Source organism: Podarcis muralis, chromosome 12 (assembly GCF_964188315.1).
Source record: "Podarcis muralis chromosome 12, rPodMur119.hap1.1, whole genome shotgun sequence".
Classification (NCBI taxonomy): Eukaryota; Metazoa; Chordata; class Lepidosauria; order Squamata; family Lacertidae; genus Podarcis; species Podarcis muralis.
The window spans coordinates 48,278,016-48,297,014 of NC_135666.1; the positions used below are offsets into that span (position 1 = coordinate 48,278,016).

Here is an 18,999-nt window from a genome sequence, read left to right on the forward strand (position 1 = left end):
GCTGAGAGATCCAGCAGAACTAGGAAACAGCTCTCACCTTTGTCCCTAGCCCGCCGGAGATCATCAACCAGTGCGACCAAGGCAGTTTCAGTCCCATGATGAGGCCTGAATCCTGACTGGAAGGGATCCAAATGGTCCGCTTCCTCCAGGCGTGCCTGGAGTTGTTCAGCAACCACTCGCTCAATCACCTTGCCCAAGAATGGAAGATTTGAGACTGTTATTTTCACTTGCATATACATTTTTTAATGCACACTTCCCGTAGTATATGCATATTATACAAATTGCGTGGCAGGAGGAACCTCATTGGAAAATCTGGAGAAATGCAAATTGCAAAGGATAGGCGTGTTTCAGTCCACGTCTTGTTTCAGAATATGCAAATTGGGTAGGCTTGCCTTTCAATGAGAACTGAAGGGTGTGCAGAATGGAATAGAGTACAATATATGGAGAGGCAGTGTCCCTGGGTGGCTAGAATAAGGAGCCCTACACATTGCAACATTTTGTTACAGCCCACATCCGTTTCATCTACAGTACAGTATATAGCTGAGGCTTATCTGCTTGCTTCATTTTGATTGGTAATTGGTAATTAAAAATGTGTTATTAATAGATTGCTGCTCACCTACCGAAACTCTATGGATAGAACAAATTAAAAAGCTACCCACGCTCACATGTCCAAAACAGAATAATATACACATGGTCCAGTTTGGCTTTCAGCAACAGCAATGAAAGAGCACTTGTCTGCGCAACATCTTTTCCCCAGTTGCCTGGCTGATCTGCATGGCTAAGACATCTGTGGTCTGCTGCAAAATTCATGTGACATAATTATTATAATAACAATTGAGAGTATTTGGCTTGCTTGGGCCAAGAGTTTTCCTGTCAGTTTCAGCTGCAGTCTGTACTGTGAGACTGACTGTAAGAGATAAGAGCTGCAGCGCTGGCAAGAAGGTTTTGTTTGCTTGACAATTTGCTGTCAGAGATACAACCCTGACAAAGGAAAAGCTAATGCACTAAGAGTTTCTGAAAGCAGAGAAAATAAGTGTGTATGTATATGTATATGTATAATGTATATTGGAGCGGGTGGGGAGAGGGGAGATTCCACTCAGGGACAGATGGAACCTGATCCATGTGGTTTTGCAATTAATGAGAAAATAAATACGTCTTGCACCCATTGTGATCTAAAAGCAATCAAATTAGAAAGAATCAACAAGCTCATAGGAAAGAGTCAAAACAAAAAAAAATCCTTCCAGTAGCACCTTAAAGACCAACTAAGTTAGTTCTTGGTATGAGCTTTCGTGTGCATGCACACTTCTTCAGATACACAGTGTGCATGCACATGAAAGCTCATACCAAGAACTAACTTAGTTGGTCTTTAAGGTGCTACTGGAAGGAATTTTTTTTGTTTTGACTATGGCAGACCAACACGGCTACCCATCTGTAACTGGAACTATAGGAAAGAGTGTTTGACTTGGGGTAGGCAGACTTGGATTCAAATCCTGATCAGTGGGTGGCCTTTGGCGAATCACTTACTACCTCTCAGTCTAACCTACCACAGAAGGTTGTTGTTAAGATCAAGCAAAATAGCTCCATGTGGGTATGCAGCCTCAGGCTGGAATACAAGTGTGATGGATAGATCTTCCTGCCATGGGGTAAGCTTCCATCCTGGGGGCAGGGGGAGAGAGAGATTGTAATCAAGATACCCTCAAATCAGTGCGTTTTGTTTTAAAGCGGCAGTGGTCAGTATGGTGGGGCAGAACGGCAGAGCTGCCCTCCCACCATCGCCGTAGCTTACCTGGATGGGGCAGGGGTGAGGCTGGGTGGCAGTGAGGTCAGGACTGTGCAGATGCAGGAATGCCCTGACTCACCTCAGGCTGCATCCACACCATGTATTTAAAGCACTATGATACGACTTTAACTGTCATGGCTTGCCCCAAAGAATTATGGGAACTGTAGTCCTTCACAGCCTAGGACCCTCGTACCAACGGGACCGTCTCTCCCGATATGCCCGCCTGGCCTTTGGCTTGGAATCAATTTGTCCCCCCCCCCCTTTCTTTTTTCCTTTCTCCTTCTAGGTTGGAACTCCTATTTGGGGACTTCCCTGGCTTTTTTCTGGCCCATGTAGGACCAGTCTGGATAGTTAGCCTTGGTGAAGACTTGACGTTTTCATCCCCCAAAAAAGTTTTTGATTGAGTTTCCACTGAAATGTGGCTGCATTTTAATGTTTTAATGTTGTATTTTAATCTTGTTTTTTAAGCTGTATTTCAATCAATTGTTTTTATATTTGGTGTTAGACACCCTGAGACTGGTCTTGGCTGGGGAGGGTGGGGTATAAATAATTTTTTTTATTATTATCATTAGTTCATTAAGAATGCTGAGAGGTGTTAAAAGGTAAAGGTAAAGGTACCCCTGCCCGTATGGGCCAGTCTTGACAGACTCTAGGGTTGTGCGCCCATCTCACTCAAGAGGCCGGGGGCCAGCGCTGTCCGGAGACACTTCCGGGTCACGTGGCCAGCGTGACATCGCTGCTCTGGCGAGCCAGAGCATCACACGGAAACGCTGTTTACCTTCCCGCTAGTAAGCGGTCCCTATTTATCTACTTGCACCCGGGGGTGCTTTCGAACTGCTAGGTTGGCAGGCGCTGGGACTGAGCAACAGGAGCGCACCCCGCCACGGGGATTCGAACCGCCGACCTTTCGATCAGCAAGCCCTAGGCACTGAGGCTTTTACCCACAGCGCCACCCGCGTCCCTGTTAGGAGACCCCTTAAAGCTACAGTTTAACAATTGAGCCTTCTTCCCAAGGAACTCTGGAAACTAAAGCTCTGTGCGGGGAATAGGGGTCTCCTAACTCCCAACACCCTTAACAAACTACAGTTCCCAGGATCTTTGAATGTTTGGTGAGGCTGTGGCCTCAGAATGCTGCCACTGCCTAGGCTTGCCACATGTACATTCAAGCCTAGATATTTTGCTTTCAAATGATCCTTGGTCTTTTCTTTGTTAGCATAATAGCTCTTGGTCCATTTTGTGTGCATATAGATATAGATATAACAGACCTAACTCTTAAAATGTGTCTTATGCTGTGCTACTTTCATTATGCACTTGGTGCCCTCCAGACATTTTGGACTATACAGCCTCACTGGTGGAAGTTGTTGTCCAATACTGGAGGGCACCAGGTTGGTGAAGACTCGTTTAGATTAGCTTGGCAAGCCTGGTTATTAACTGATAATTTACACACACAAACTGTGAGGGTTAGACAACTGGCTGTTTGTTCTCCCTCCCCTTTTCTGTTTTACATTTTATTACCCTTGCTGATAAATATCTTGTGGCCAAGGTTACCTTGAGGAAATAGTCGTAAGGTCCATCTACGTGCTTCTGGCAGAGAAATTGGCAGCGAGCAAATGTTCATAGACAGCTCCCAGCAGGGATACTTTTTGAATAAAGGTACAATAAATAGCCTGTAACACCAGGGGCATGTTTGCAGGAAAAAGATAGCACTGCATTTTTGCACTGTTAAATGTTCTCCGTAGCCTAGCAAGGAAGCAATTGCAAAAGACACCCCTGATCCCTAACTTCCTCACTCCCTTCCTTCCACCCACAACTAGCACATATTTAAGAATACATTTGGGCTTGGTTCAGGGGTGGAGTCTGACGTGCAGGAGGGTCCAAAATGCAGGCAAGTGTTGTTTCATTACACACACACACCAGAGAGAGAGAGAGCGCGCGCAACAATACATAGCGTAAAGCTAAAGGGACCCCTGACCATTAGGTCCAGTCATGGCCGACTTGGATTGCGGCGCTTATCTCGCTTTACTGGCCGAGGGAGCCGGGGTACAGCTTCCGGGTCATGTGGCCAGCATGACTAAGCCGCTTCTGGCAAACAAGAGCAGCGCACGGAAACACCGTTTACCTTCCCACCAGAGCAGTACCTATTTATCTACTTGTACTCTGATGTGCTTTTGAACTGCTAGGTTGGCAGGAGCTGGGACCAAGCAACAGGAGCTCACCCCGTTGCGAGGATTCGAACCTCCGACCATCTGATCGGCAAGTCCTAGGCTCTGTGGTTTAACCCACAGCGCCACCCACGTCCCCAATACACCCTGTTAATTAGGATCAGCCAATAAACTAAGACACAGGCCTCATTCTCTGACTTCTTGTATACTGAGCTGCCATAAACAATAGTAAAACATAAAAGCCTCATTACAACTTCATGCACCTGCCAGAGCAAGGAGGGACCATTGGTTATCCTGGCGCTCCAGCAGGTAATGCTATTGCCCCTCCTCCAAAAAGGGGCCTGGAGCTGCCTTCCTCCCCACTTGCCCCTCCACCAGTAGTTGCCAGAGGAGCAGCAAGGTCAGGGCAGCTCACCTGGCTTCCCAGTGTCACACAACACTGCTGGTTACCAAGGGCAGGGGAGAGCAAGGGGCAAGGCAGCGGGGAGCTTTGGCGCAGTGAAGACGCAGCAGCGGAGCCAACCTGATGCCCCTACTGCTGTTCCCATTATGTGCTCTCAGTGACCGGCAGCAATGCATGCTGTCGGGAAGCCCAGGGAGCAACAATGCCCACCAGCCGCTAGTGCCCTCCACTGGACCAGTGCATTTGAGCACAATTCAGAGAAAGCTAAGCCCATTTAGGACTGGTTCCGCAAGAGCATTTAAACCCTTTCACATTGCTCCCACCACTCAATGGCTTGCAACCAAGGGGAAGGACTTGGTCTCTACTGAAAAGTGCATCTGCATCTCAGACCGGAATATGGGTCTTCTGCTGCTTCTGAGCTTTAATTTTTCAAGCGAACCAAATCTGGGAGCTTCTGGAGGAAATCATTCACTCACATGCTGCAGAATGTTTTCCGTTTTTCATACTGAAACTGCAAGTGCTGTTACACAGCCTTTGTCAGAGAGGTGAATAAATTTTAAAAAGAGAGAGGGAAATGTGCTTGAAGTTTATTTGCCTGTTTTAGGAAAGCTACAGTGGAAAAATAGCTATCAACTTCACTTTTAGATTTGTGGGTGTAGCGTAAATTACCTCAATTAAAATCTTTAAAGACAAGAAAGGGAAAGTGGCTGAGGCAATTCAGATTATATGAAACCTCCACCTGTTGGGCTTGATCTCTTGAATGTGATGATCACACATGTGTCATCTGCTGTTGACATCAGTGGGATGCAGCTATGCTGCATTGATGTCCCTGGGGCATGAGCACTATTCACTGTTTTGCTTGTGGTGCACAGTCCTGATCTGGACACTTCAGTTCAGGCAAGGGGATGAATGGAGCATCTGCCTGACATGACTCCCTTATTTGTTTCAGTTCTTCACACACACCACTTTATGCTTGGTACATTTTGTGTAGTTAATTGGGGGGCGGGGGCAGGAATGCCGGCGTATCCACTCTGCAGCAGCAGTATTAATTGCAATTGGTTCAAAGCACTGAAATCCCCAGTTTATAATTTGTCATTAGGTTTGCTCCACTCTTAATTGCACAGCTCTTATTATTGCATAGTAATAATTCAGGGAGGCCTGTAACAAGGGTGGTAGCAGTAGATCAATACAGAAATAAAGTCATTTTTGATTAATTGATTAATGGATGAAACAGTCCTTTGCAAATGGAGACATTAGTATCTTTTCCCTAAAATCAATAAAGCTTTTGAAGATTCCTTGGTGTTAACAGAGAATAAGAAAGGGGGGGTGGTGTCTCATTTGAAAGCAGAGCCAGACATTCAGAAGGATCTCACATTGCAGTCTCCTGGGGCCCTGGAGTTTGCTCCAGAGGCTCAGTGAAATCTCATGCACATTTACCCCAAAGTAAGTATCAATGTGCTCAACGTGTGAGCAAACATTGAATAAGCAGCCTGCCCACTGATCTCAGGCCCCATTGAAATCAATAGGACAGGCTAACCATGATGTAACTTGAACCCCATCTCTTTCAACAGGAATTAAGCACAACTAACTTAGTCGGGATCTAACCCCAGATGTTTGCTTTGTGACCAATGGTTGGCTGGGGATTCACTGTGTTTTGGTTAGTGGGCATGCTTGAGAGTGAAGCGGAAGATTGGGAAATGGTACTGCAGGGAGAGAGTGCAGCTTCTATCTCAGAAGGCTCATTAGGGAGGAAGGGCAGGATATGCATTCAAAAATAAATAAATTGTTGCTAATGAAATGTGGAACCTTTATTGCAGTTTTCTGTTTGATTTTTATTGCTAATGCTTTATCAGTATGCAGTTTTATCTTTATTGTAGTTTGTATTTGATTTTCGTTTGTAATGTTTTAATTTTGGTATTTTCTCATGTCCTATTCAGTGTTTTATAATAGGTTGTTAACTGCAGAAATAACTGTCAAGGAAATTCATCAGCATTTTATTTTGAATTTCTCCTAATGCACACATTGCATTTAATCTTGTGTAATAATGCACATTTTTGCAAAGCCATTTTCCCTGGTGTATTGTTGTGTTATTTCCACAAATCTATACATTTTTATGCACACTTTACTCATTTCTGTGCACACTGCTTTGCTGGAGAAATGTGGATTTTGAAAGATGGCTGTGTTTTGGTTCATATATTGTTTTGGAGGGTGCAAATTAGGTAGGTTCGCCTTTAAATGCAAACTGAATTGCATTTCTCCCTCACCCATTATCACAGAACAGTCTGCCCAAGAACCCATGGTTGACTTGGAGGCACCACTCAGTCATGCAGTTGGTCACCTGCATCCTGAAGTGCTCCAGTCCCAGAAGGCTGTGCTACCCATTTCTCTTGTACATGTAGCTGAGTCCTGAGTTCCTCATATTTATGAATCCCTCCTCTGATACCCATTTGGCTTTAGCTGTTTTTATTTCTAGTCCACAGGCAGCCTTTCAGAACTAAGAGAAGCAGAATGTTCCAAGTACATGGCTAATGTTTCCAGGATTTCAATGAAAAATCAATAGTGTGCAGCATGAGGGCAGTAAAAAAACCAAGAGCGGGGAGCAAAGCGGCAAAAACGGCCTGTGCAAAGACACCTTGATGTTTTGTTTGGAGAGCATTCCATCATGGAAAGTTGTGGTTAACTGAAGGCTTGTGTTTTAATATTTTGTGGAGTTTTTGATGGCTTCCCCTGCGCATCAGTACTAAACAAATTAACCAAAAAGGATTTCAGATGATACTATGTTTACCATGCTATTTGTAAAAAAGAAAAAGTCTAAATTCAATATTCCTTATTGTAAAGCAGGGGTAGGGAACCTTTGACCTTCCAGATGTTGCTGAACTATAGCTCCCATCGGCTGTAGCAAGCATGGCCAATGGCCAGGGATGATGGAGTTGTGGTTCAGAAGCATCTGGAGGGGCAAAGCTTCCCCACACTGGTTGTAAAGGGTTGTGATATGGAGTAGAGCTGGAGTGGGAACTTTTCTCAGCCTGATGGTTGCATTCCCATCTGGAAAGCCTTCCAAGGGCCACATGCCAATAGCAGGACCAGAAGCAAAAGGGGGTAGAATAATTAAATAAACCTTTGTTTAATAGGCTGTGTTCCACCTACGCAAAAATACAAGGTTTCTGCACACTAACATCTTTCCATCCTCCATCCAGGCAAGCAAGGGGCACTGTCACAGTTCAAGGCAACATTAGACAGAAACACTTGAGGAGAGTGCAGATCACAGCCAGTGTGTGTTGTTGCCTTTGGAGGGGCCCAGTGAGAGTCCCAAGGGTTGTGATATGGAGGGCTGCATTGGACTTCCAAGCCTGATGTTTCCCATCCATGGAGTAGCCAATTTATCAAGTTCAAATGGCACAGCAAGCTGTGGTTCATCTAAAAGAGAAGCAAAACCTTCCAAACTGGAGGAGGAAGGAGGAAGAATCAGAGTCCAATATAAGACTTCTTATCAATAAAACATAATTTACCTGGCTGCCTGACATGGTCATGATCTCTTAAGTTTGCATAGAAGGATTCTTTCAAGCTAGATTATGTGGTATTATTGTTAATATCAGTAGTAGTAGTTGTATTTCCGTACTATTTCCCTGCATGTGGCGCTGTGGTCTAAACCACTGAGCTTCTTGGGCTTGCTAATCGGAAGGTCAGTGGTTTGATTCCATGCAATGGGATGAGCTCCCGTTGCTCTGTCCCAGCTTCTGCCAACCTAGCAGTTCGGAAGCACACCAGTGCAAGTTGATAAATAGGTATTGCTGTGGCAGAAAGGTAAACGGTGTTTCTGTGCGCTCTGGCTTCTGTCACGGTGTCGCGTTGCGCCAGAAGCGGTTTAGTCATGCTGGCCACATGACCCAGAAAGCTGTCTGTGGACAAACACCAGTTCCCTCGGCCTGAAAGCGAGATGAGCGCCGCAACCCCATAGTCACCTTTAACTGGACTTAACTATCCAGAGGTCATTTACCTTTACCTTAATAGTATTTCTTAAATTTGTATACCACTCTCTGTCTGAAGATCACAGGGCAGTTCACAACATAAAACATTATGGAAACAAATACACTCTTCAATACTGAAAACTAAGTTTCATTGTTAGTCTATTTTTTGTTTTATGACTTACAGTTCAGAAGATTGTTTGTGTATCCTGCATATTCATTTTGTAAGCCAGATTGATTTGTTACTGCTCTGCAGCATTTCTCCATAATACAATGGTCCCTGAGATGGCAGTAAAATAGTTGGGTGGAATCCAGTGAGTGCCTTTGCACTCAGGGATGAGCTTCTGATTTCTCAGAAGGATCCAGCAATGAAAGAAAAGGGGAGGCAATTTTGGGGTAAGTGTCATAGCTCAGTGGCAGAGCACTTGTCCTGCTTACTGAAGGTCCCAGGATCTACTTCAGGTAGGAAGATGTCCCCTGTCTGAAATCACTGCTAGTCATTGTAGACGATACTGGGTTAGATGGAGCAATAGTCGAATTCAATATAAGACATCTTCCTGTGTTCTCTCCCCTTGTAGCATCTACCCCCTTCTCCTGAAAATCGGCTCCAGAGAATGGTTGGATCCTCCAGAATAGGGTGGGAGGGGATGTGCAGGAGAGGTTAGGTGGAAGAAGGAATGGGCAAAAAAGCATTTCCTCTCCTCTTCCATTAGCAGATGCTATAAATGAATCAATAGCCCGTTAGTGCAGAGGCATCAACTGGAATCCATCCAATTTTTAAAAAAAGTTTAATAAAAAATAGAGCATCTAGAAAATAAAAATATTCACAGATTTCAGCTCAAGTTAAGCAAATGTATATATCACCTACTGAAATCTGTTAGAATTAAAAGTGCTTAAGTTTGACTGGATCGTGCCCTTAGCATCTCCTAGCTAATGAATATTCACACAAGGCACTCTGGTATCTAAAGGAAATGTGCTGTGGTAGTGAAGGACAGTTAAACGAATTACAAAAAGAGAATTCATTTCTCACTGGAAACATAAACCACCAGTCAAACAGAATATATTGCCAAATAAATCACAGCTTGGTTGCATATTGAATCAAGAATTTTTAGTTTATCAGCCACATGGAATCAGCAGAGCAGATATTGTGGAGGTACTTCAGATGCTATTTCAGTATTCTCAGCCCTCAACTACCAAATCTAATTAATCAAGTAATGGATCATAAAGGTTCTCTATTAAAATGCCAAGCGCTTTAGCCCTCATTAGCAGAAGCAGTTCCAGTGTTCTCTCTGAGGTTGCTCTATGTAAAAGCACACAATTTACTGCGTCAGCTTAGGCAATCCGTTATTCTAGTTCAGTATCTGTCTTCAGAGGAAGGCAAAAATCTATCTGTTCCTTTACCACTTGTGTTGTCCTCTTTATCAAGTGGGAGAGGAATAACTTATGATACCTGTAGTGATCATCTGACCTTCAGAAGAATGAGATGTGATCGCCCCTGTATTAGTAACACCTGCAGTGACACATACTATTAGGAGGCCAAATTGTCAAGTCCCTTTTCAAATGCTGCAGCAGCATGTTGCCTTTGTGATTTCTCTCCTCTATCAATGCTGCTCCAGTGAATTTCTTCCTTTAGGTGAAAGTCTTCAGGAGATATAAAATCACTGAGGCCCAGGCAATGAGTAGGCTCCTGTAGAAGTTCTGCCTTCTACCTTGGTGTCCATGTGTCGCTTGTGACAAAGGACAGTCCTCTATTTGAGGGGCTCTCCAATCCAAATCTGGTTTAAAGAGAAAGACTCATACGATGGGGCCCAGAATTTGCCCATCTGTGGTTAGCACCAAGACAATAGACTGAGCAGGTGCACACAGGTTTCTTGCGGTCTCACAAGATTGGCTGGGCAGGCTAGAAGGAAAATTAACCAGCAAGCAAACATCCTAATCTGGAGGGGGAAAACTTTACCCTAAAAGGTCAAATTTCCTTAGGGAGACATTGGAAGACTGCGTGTGCGTGTGTACACACACGTACACGCACACATGGGACCCCTCTAGACTGGAGGTTTTTGCAAGTGCTTGTCTCTCCACCTTGTCACCAGGCCCTGGAACTGACCTTTCCCACCCGATTCACACATTTCAGATGCATGTGAGCAGTCATATTTAGATGTCCGAAATGGTAAAGATAAGGCAGCCAAACCCACTTTTACTTTCTCTTTGATTCTTTCCTACCCTTATACTGCCACTACTTTCGACATTCTGAGTCAGCCTTTGTGACATAAAACAAAACCCTTCACCCAATAGGGTCCTGTGCAAGCTGTACTTCATGCTGGGGAGCCATTATGCCATTGCCACGATTCCTCCGAAATGCCTTAGAGCGTTAGCTGTGATGCGCTCAACAGCCAAAGGCCACACTGTCAGGTAAATAGCAACAGCAAATCTAAGTGGTGGTAGAAGAAAAAACAGCTGCACATCTATTCTATCTCCCTTGGCAACAGCATCCTGACAACCGAAATGCTGCCATGTAATGGCTAAAAAGGAGAATGGGTTTTATAGAGTAAAAAACTAGAAAGGGCAGGTGTTATTTGAACAAAGAAGAGCTAGGGATGATTCACTCAGAGAGGAATGGGGGAGAAGTCCAATTCGGTTCATATTTAAAGGTGAATCTACCTAGTGTGCACATTCCAAAAGAATATGTGAACCAAAGCACAAGATTTACAGCTCTGAATTTTGCAGTGCAACTCTTGAGATACGTGTGCAAAACTGCATATATTAGTGAAAATAACGCCCAAAATGTGTATATTGGGAGAAATTCACATTAAAATACTGCTGAATTATCATGAAGATTTTTTTTTAATGCAAGGTGATGTGGAAATATGGAGAACTGAACTTTAGACTGGAAAAATGAGAGCCTCAGAGAAACCAGAAATGACATACCCATTTTCACCCTGTGCAGGTGCATATTTCCATCAAATGTGGATATTTTTGCCTCTGAATAGCCGCATTGCAGCTGTGACTAGCTTTGCTCAGTTTGGAATATCCTTACAGAATCGTCATAAAGCTTGGCATTAATAAAGTACTTGTGTATTCAGAGCACTTCACACATGTGTCTGTTTTCCTGAACTTGGTGCCCTCCAGATGTTTTGGACTGCAGTTCCCATCAGCATCCAGCTTGACCAGTGGCCAGGGATTATAGAAATTATAGTTCAAAGCATCTGGAAGACACTAGGCTGGAGGAGGATGATCCATGTAATCCTCCTAACAGTGCTATAAGGTAGGCAAGATTCATTATCCGCCAAACACAGGAGAGGCCTGAGGCTAAAAGGCTGTGACTTGTCTGTGGCCAGCCAGTGAATCTCCTAGTGGAGAACTACAGCTCCCATATCCCTGGGACTACACAAGAACTACAGCTCCTATCATCCCAGGTCATTAAAGGTAAAGGGACCCCTGACCAATAGGTCCAGTCGTGACCGACTCTGGGGTTGCGGTGCTCATCTCGCTTTATTGGCCGAGGGAGCGTACAGCTTCCGGGTCATGTGGCCAGCATGACTAAGCCGCTTCTGGCGAACCAGAGCAGCGCACAGAAACGCCGTTTACCTTCCCGCCTGAGCGGTACCTATTTATCTACTTGCACTTTGACGTGCTTTCCAACTGCTAGGTTGGCAGGAGCAGGGACCGAGCAACGGGAGCTCACCCCGTCGCACGGATTCGAACCACCGACTTTCTGATCGGCAAGTCCTAGGCTCTGTGGTTTAACCCACAGCACCACCCGCGTCCCAGTATCCCAGGTCATTAGCTGTGCTAATTGGGGCTGGTGGGAGTTGGAGTCCAACAATATTTAGATGGCCAGAGGCCACTATCTGTCCTAGTGGAAGTGAGAGTTGAATTGGAGAATTAAAATCCACACCAACTCTTTCTACACCAGGGTTGCACCTTTATAGGCTGTGTCTCAGGTGTCCATCATACATGTATATAGAAAATTACACCATAGACAAGGTCGTCAAGACATTGCTTTTCTCCGTTTACTTCACTGTCCTTTTCCCTTAGCCCCATTGCAACCAGATGACTTAATTTTCTAATGATGTAGGAGGGGGGAAATGGTTCTTGAGTCATAAGGCAAATGAGAAATGACTGAGGCACTTGCTCTAGCCGAATAATTGGCCAGAGCTTTCTCAGTAGGAAGTTTTACAACTTCTCTCGTTTGACAGTGTTTTATTAGGCTTCCGGGCTTCTCTTGCCTACACCTCCTTCCCCAGTTTGGAAGAAGGAGGGTATATGCTGCTTCCACTGATATAGGCAGCCTACCTTGGCCCTGATCCATTATGCCATACAAATACATCACAGTTTTAAGACCATTGCATTACATCCATTACATTTCTACCTTAATCCCATTGATCTCTATAGGATTAAACCTGTAGTGATTACAGATTTAAAACCACAGAAATCAATGGGATTAAGGCTGTAATCCACTGTGCATTTACCTGTGAGTAAGACCTCTTGAATGCAATGCAGCTTACTTCTGAGTAGACATACGAAGGATTATACCAGGTGTCAGCAACCTAAGGCCCATGGGTCGGAAGCGGCCCATGGAGGCTGTTTAACCGGCCCACAAGCTGCCCCCGAACCGAACCGCCTGCTTGGTGAGTCCCCGCGCGCTGCACTAAACTGGCAGAGCGTGACACAGGGACTCTCTTCCACGGCTCCGAAAATTGCTTCTGCGCATGCCCAGATAATCGCATCTGTGCATGTCCACGGTGCCAGAAATCGCTTCTGTGCAGGCACGATTTTCAGCATCTGGGCATGCGCAGACGCGATTTCCGGCGTGGCGTTGCGCTGCGCCGGTCCAGCCCACGGAAGATCTCCATGGGAGTGATCCGGCCCATGCCCGGTAAGCGTTGCTGACCCCTGGATTATACTGTATATGTGCCTGACTCTGCCAATCCTATATATGTCTCCTTGGGAGGTTAGTAGCTAAAAGAATGCAACCTGAAGCTAGTTTTGTCAGTTTCCCTACACTCCTTGGTCTCTTAATTAGTCTGTACATATCTGGGTAATTAACAGATTCAACTTCTAATTCCTCAAGTATTGATCTAACAGCATGAAAATTTCAAAACTATACAAAACATGAGATACCTTCAGAGAATCAAAATTGCATATTGAAATATTCTTTCTTGCCCAGTGCACACGATCAGTTCAGAAGAGTGGGTGCCCACTTAGCAGTTTGAGGGGTTGCCCAGGAGAAGGCGTTCTCTGTGTCAACCCCCATGTTACAGAATTCCCTTCCCAGAGGTATGTTTGGTACCTTCACTATTGAGTTTCCATTGGAGAAATCGTTTTTTAGAACTCGCCCTATTCTTGTGAGTATAATTTGCTTTCTACCGTTTTAATATTGTATGTTTAATTTACTGGAACCTATCCTCAGACCACATGGTGAAGGGTGGTTAAAAATTGAATTCATCATCATCTCTTCACACACTAAATATCTGGTTTATTTTTACTGAAGAAATAACACAGAAGGAGAATGAGAGGGGTAACTTATGTTGATCAGATGGTTATATAATTTAAAATACCAAGTTATATATTTAAAAATACCAAGGAGCTCCAGGAACATACATGGCCAGTGATCAAGGATGGGACCTAAAGCCTAACAAGATCTAGACAACCACTGCTTCCCCATCCCTGACCTCCACCAGTGTTCTTCAAACCTTGGGTCTCCAGATGTTGTTGGACTGCAATTCCTGTCATCCTAGTAGCTTATCTAATGGTCAAGGATGACAGGAATTGTAGTCTAACAGCATTGAGAACCCAAGGTGGGAGATAACTGGACTGACTACACCATCACTGAGAATAATACTCTCTAGGATATAGGTTGAGTCCACACAACCCTCAAAGCAGAGTGTTGGAACATTCTTCACTATGAAGGAAATACTGTTCAGGATTGGAACCAGAGAGAGAAAGAGCATGTCAGAAGGCAATTCAGATTTCCCTTTTTAAAAAGAACAACAACCCAGATTTCAAATATCTAAAGAGAACAGGTCTAGAAAACAATCAGTGTGTAAAATCCAGCTGTGTGTATAGCCAAATTACATGTCAGCGTATGAGCAGTATTCCACCTTAACATAGGAAATTAGTCCAAGCCATCAGGATGTGCCACTGAGAGGCTAATGCTTCCTTCCCAGCAAACCAGAGCAGTCAGGGGATCTTTTGTGTAGCAGCATCTGAGTCTGGCACTGCAAGTGTGTATGTCGGAGTGGAAAAAACCCAAGCTGGAATACAAAGCAGCTCAGCAGGGGAGCAAATAAGGCTCAGTAACTAATAAGCCTTCCTTGCCTTTTGCAAAAGTATTGCACAAAGGAGCAGGCACTAAGCCTCACATTCCTGCAAGACACGCCTGCGTACTGTGTGCCTGTCGTCTTTGCTCCCAAGCCATCCCAGCATTAGCAGCAAAACTCTCCTCCGGCGAAGTAGTGGCTTAGCAGGCACAAGCCACTTCCTTTATTTATTTTTTAATTACTAAAATATGAAGCTTCCCAGCCTACATGATGTGAGTAGGTGAGAATGTCTGCTGACAAGTCCAAATGATATTTTCAGGTGAGTAATTTTATTACCTAGCGCAATCTGACCAGTCTCATCTCACTTTTCCCCTATTTGACCTCCTCCGTTCAGTAATTACAAGGCGATTTAATTCCCCGTGATCGTTTTCTGAAGGGTCAGCTATTCAGTTGTCTGAATGTTTTTCTCAATAGGCGTTTCTGAACCCTCTGTTATTTCCACAGAATCTTGCTTTCTTTCAGCTTACCGTGAGAATGAATGGGGAGACCGCCTGCCTGCCTGCCTCTTCATGTTAATGTTCTGTTTGTAATCTCTATTGTTCCTATTGCTTGACAGTCTGAGAGGGAACTGAATTTCTTGATTTATGAACTGACTCGCCTTAAAGCTTGGCTAAAAATTCACCTTCTTAGCAACAGGGCTGATGGCTCCTCTAATGGGTTTAATTGTTGAAAGAGCTGGACACTCGGTTGCTTTGTCAAGAGAGTGCTGTGCTTGAGCTGAACAGTGCTTGTTTCCTATGATAAGCTGTATATATTTTGGAAATATTTTGATTTCCCATACTTTTGAGCAAGCAAGATTTTGTTCATGCTGTAGGGTGAATGGCTTTCTTTTGTCCTCTGCCCCCCCCCCCAGCTAGCCCCCTCTCAGTTTACCTGTTACTATGAGATGGGCTTTATCAGACTTGATCAGCCCAATCCCTATGTATGTCTACTCAGAAACAAAGTAGTTTATTCCCAGGGTTGCGGCCATTTGAATCAATGGTGATTATTTTGAGTACTAACCCTGTCTGTGTGTTTTTGTACTTGTTATATGGAATTGGCATTGCTTATGTTGTGAACTGCCCTGAGGAGCATAAGATATAAATGAAGATCATGGCTATCGCATTCCTAGATTGACACCTATGAAATATTAACTGGGATGTGCCCATTCTTGGTAGAAGTGCCCTAACCTGGGTCTAGGCAGGGCACTGGGAGGACAAATAACTTTTCTTCTTAGTATGCCATTAGCTGAGAAATACACATTGGTGCTTTGTCAGGGAACTCCTGTCTGAAGGCTGGCCAACCTGGGGCCCTCCAGATCTTCTTGTTGGGCTGCAACTCGCATCAGACCCATCCAGTGTGTCCAGAGAACAGGAATGATGGGAACTGTTGTCCAACAAGCTCTGAAGGGCCCCAGGTTGTCCATTAGGTTGTTGAATTAGTCCCAAGTGAAAATCTCCAGAATTACATCAGGGGTATTTATGGGAACCCACTGATTTTGAAAGGTTTTGTTTGCTTAGGTAATTTTCACATATGGTTCATTTCAGACAAAAGACGCCCCATATCAACATCAGGCGGCAAAGCTGTGTCCCATGCACTGTATCACCTCAGAAGCAAACATGTAGATTGGTCCCAAAACCAAACAATGGGATTGTTTGTTCACAAGGGCTAGAAGGATCTCTTGCAAATGGCACTGAAGGAAGATGTCTAAAATTGCACTCAGTGCACTCCTGGCACAATCCTGTCTATGTCTACCCAGAAGTAAATCCTGTTAGGTTCAGTGGGGCTTACTTCAAGGTGAGACAGCATTTAGGCAAGGTTGGGGAACCTCAGGCCCAGAGGATAAATGGGACTCTCCTCCTGAGTTACACCCCCTCTTCCCAGGCCACACTCAACAGAGCTACTTTACACCCTCCATGAGTGTTTTTGGCTTCGCTGGAATATGTCCTTGAATTTGGATGATGCCTCTTGCCTGGATGGATGGTGGAGAGCAGGATCTGAGCGCATGCAAAGCCAGTCTACAGTACAAAGACAAAAATTTTATTTGCTCCAGGCAGGTAGCTTTTCTTCCCTAATTGAATGCCACGGGTGAGGTATGTGAGCACAAAAAAGATCTGCTCTTGACTTCCCAGAGCAACAATGCTTTTGAAGCCCCACTGATCAAGGAGGCTGTGTTTATCCTGTCATCGTCATGTCTGAGATCAGAGGGTGAGACTGAGGTGGGTGGGGGTTGAAGAGACTCTTGGCTTTGGAATGCAAGGCTGAACTCTTGGTGCGTAAATTCACCGTGGAAAAATGCCTGCACAAGCAGTAAATGTTTCCAATGGGTTTTTGACAATTCGGACTCGGTCCAAAGTCATAGGACTCGTTGGGAAGTGCCCAAGTACTTTGATCTACAACTGAAACAAAAGCAGAAAAAAGCCCTCTACTTGACAAGTCAACCTGATGCTATGAACTTTCATAACCTCCCATATAAACTCATGCTGCTGCCTGGCTGGGGAGTGTTAATAAACTCGTGAGGACTTTTTGTTAGTGGCTGCACACAGCCAGCATCAATCTAAATCAACCAGCCTTAAGGAACACTCTAAACATGATCATAGGACTGGCTCTATCATTGGACAAGAGGGTGCCAGCTCTCAGACAGATAATTTTTACTGTCAAGAAATTTAATGTGTTGTGGTAGTATCTTTACTGCAAAGGAGGAGGGACACTTGTGGGTTTTTCCTGCTTAAAGTACCAAAATATAGCCAGCCTTAGGTACTGTGTACCTTAATTGGGAGGAGGATGTTATCTACTGCTGTCTTAGGAACCAAAAATATTTTGGGCCAGCCATGGTAGAAATGTTTATTTGCCCCATTCCTGCATAAACCGTGTGTGTGTGTGTGTGTGTGTGTGTGTGTGTGTGTGTAAAATTAAACATAAAAGGGAGGTGCAGGTAATTGTCCCCCTTCCCAACTTTACTTTGCAATGGTCCATTATTCAGTTGGAGGGGGTGGGAAAGTTTTTCTCTCCCTCACACACACCTTTGGGTGTTAAAAGCACACCCCTAGGTGCTTCATCCATAAAACTGAGAAGAACCTTGGCTGCACTATTCAGTCTAGCAAGGCCTTAAAATCAGGGCGTGGGTGGGGGCAAGGGGGCTGTGGCCCCGGGCACGCAATTTTGAGGGGGCAAAAACAAGGTGCCCCCACAAAGGTCTGGCTTTTGCAGGGATCCCCATCCCACCCAGGCACATCCTAGCAGGGCTCATCCCCAGTTCCCCATCCTTCCCTGCCTGCTGCTGAGCGCTGTCTCTGGGCCCTGGAGCCCAGCCTGCCCTTCCCACCACATCCCTGGCTCCCTGGCTGAATGGCTGCATGGCCAGCGCTTGCTCACTTGACATGCTCCCCAGACAGTGAGCGGGCTAGGATGAAGGTGGGCAAGGGGCGACTCCCAGCCCTGCCCTCCTCTCCACAGGTTTCACCTGCCAAGGGCCACATCGGCTAGCTACCCCCCCCCCCCGTAAGTGGCATAGTGTGGCCCCACTTGGCTTTATAGGGGGCGCTCTGGCAGTGTCAGCATCGAGGGCTGGGCTGGCGCAGGGGTTCTGTTCACCCTCCGCGCCCTGGTCGTCGGCAAACCACGCTATGCTGCTGCCTAAATACACTTTTTAGCTTATAAGAAGAAATATTTTAAACTAGGGACTCTCAAATCCCATCAACCTCTGCCTGCATGGCCAAGAATCAGGAACGCTGGGTGTTTGACTCCAGCAACATCCAAGTCAGATTGCCCGCACCTGTTCTAAGGAAATGAGCTTGCATTGACTCCCCTTCTGTGACAGTGAACTCTTCTTTGATTATGGCTGGTGACACAGGAGATCTGGAATAGCATTGCTGAGGAGCAGTTGCAAGATTTGCTCCAATACCAAGCAAATGGTGAGGAGCTTTCATGTAGGCCCAGTAGTGGGGGTTGGCAGATGAAGCTTTGGATTCTGGAAGTATGGGCAGAACCATGGGAGACTGGAAAATCCCCCCTCCCCGCCCCTTTGTTCCCCTGAGTTGGAAAAGGTTCAGGGCAGAGTGCAGTTCCCAACATTGTTGGCAGACCTTTGGGTTTTTTGTTGATGCCACAGTATTAAAACAAATGAAGGCTGCACACACACTATACCTTTAAAGTGCATGTGAAGCACATTTTCCCCTCAAAGAATTCTGGGCCCTGTAGTTTACCTCTCCCAGAGTTACAATTTCCAGCAACCCTCAACAAATTAGTGCTCAGAACTCTTTGAGGGAAACCATGTGTTTTGAATGTACTTTAAAGGCATAGCGTGTACACAGTTTTAGGGAAATGGTTCGTTGTACTTCTAAGTAAATAAATATCAATGCATTGATGTGGGAAATACAGATGTCCTCCT

At 45.1% G+C, this 18,999-nt stretch overlaps 1 protein-coding gene across 3 annotated transcripts in view; it reads left to right on the forward strand.

The window, feature by feature from the left end:
- The window catches only part of TMEM108 (transmembrane protein 108), a 200,843-nt gene that overhangs the window by 161,851 nt on the left and 19,993 nt on the right, over positions 1-18,999 (forward strand). Inside the window, exon 1 of one of the 3 annotated variants that reach the window (XM_028751603.2) lies at positions 14,540-14,889. The exons of the other annotated variants lie outside the window; for them this stretch is intronic. Within the exon in view, the coding sequence (XP_028607436.2) occupies positions 14,877-14,889 (13 nt within the window). The 5' untranslated portion in view covers positions 14,540-14,876. Of the gene's footprint in view, positions 1-14,539; positions 14,890-18,999 lie in introns of those variants that run through there. 3 annotated transcript variants of the gene reach the window in all.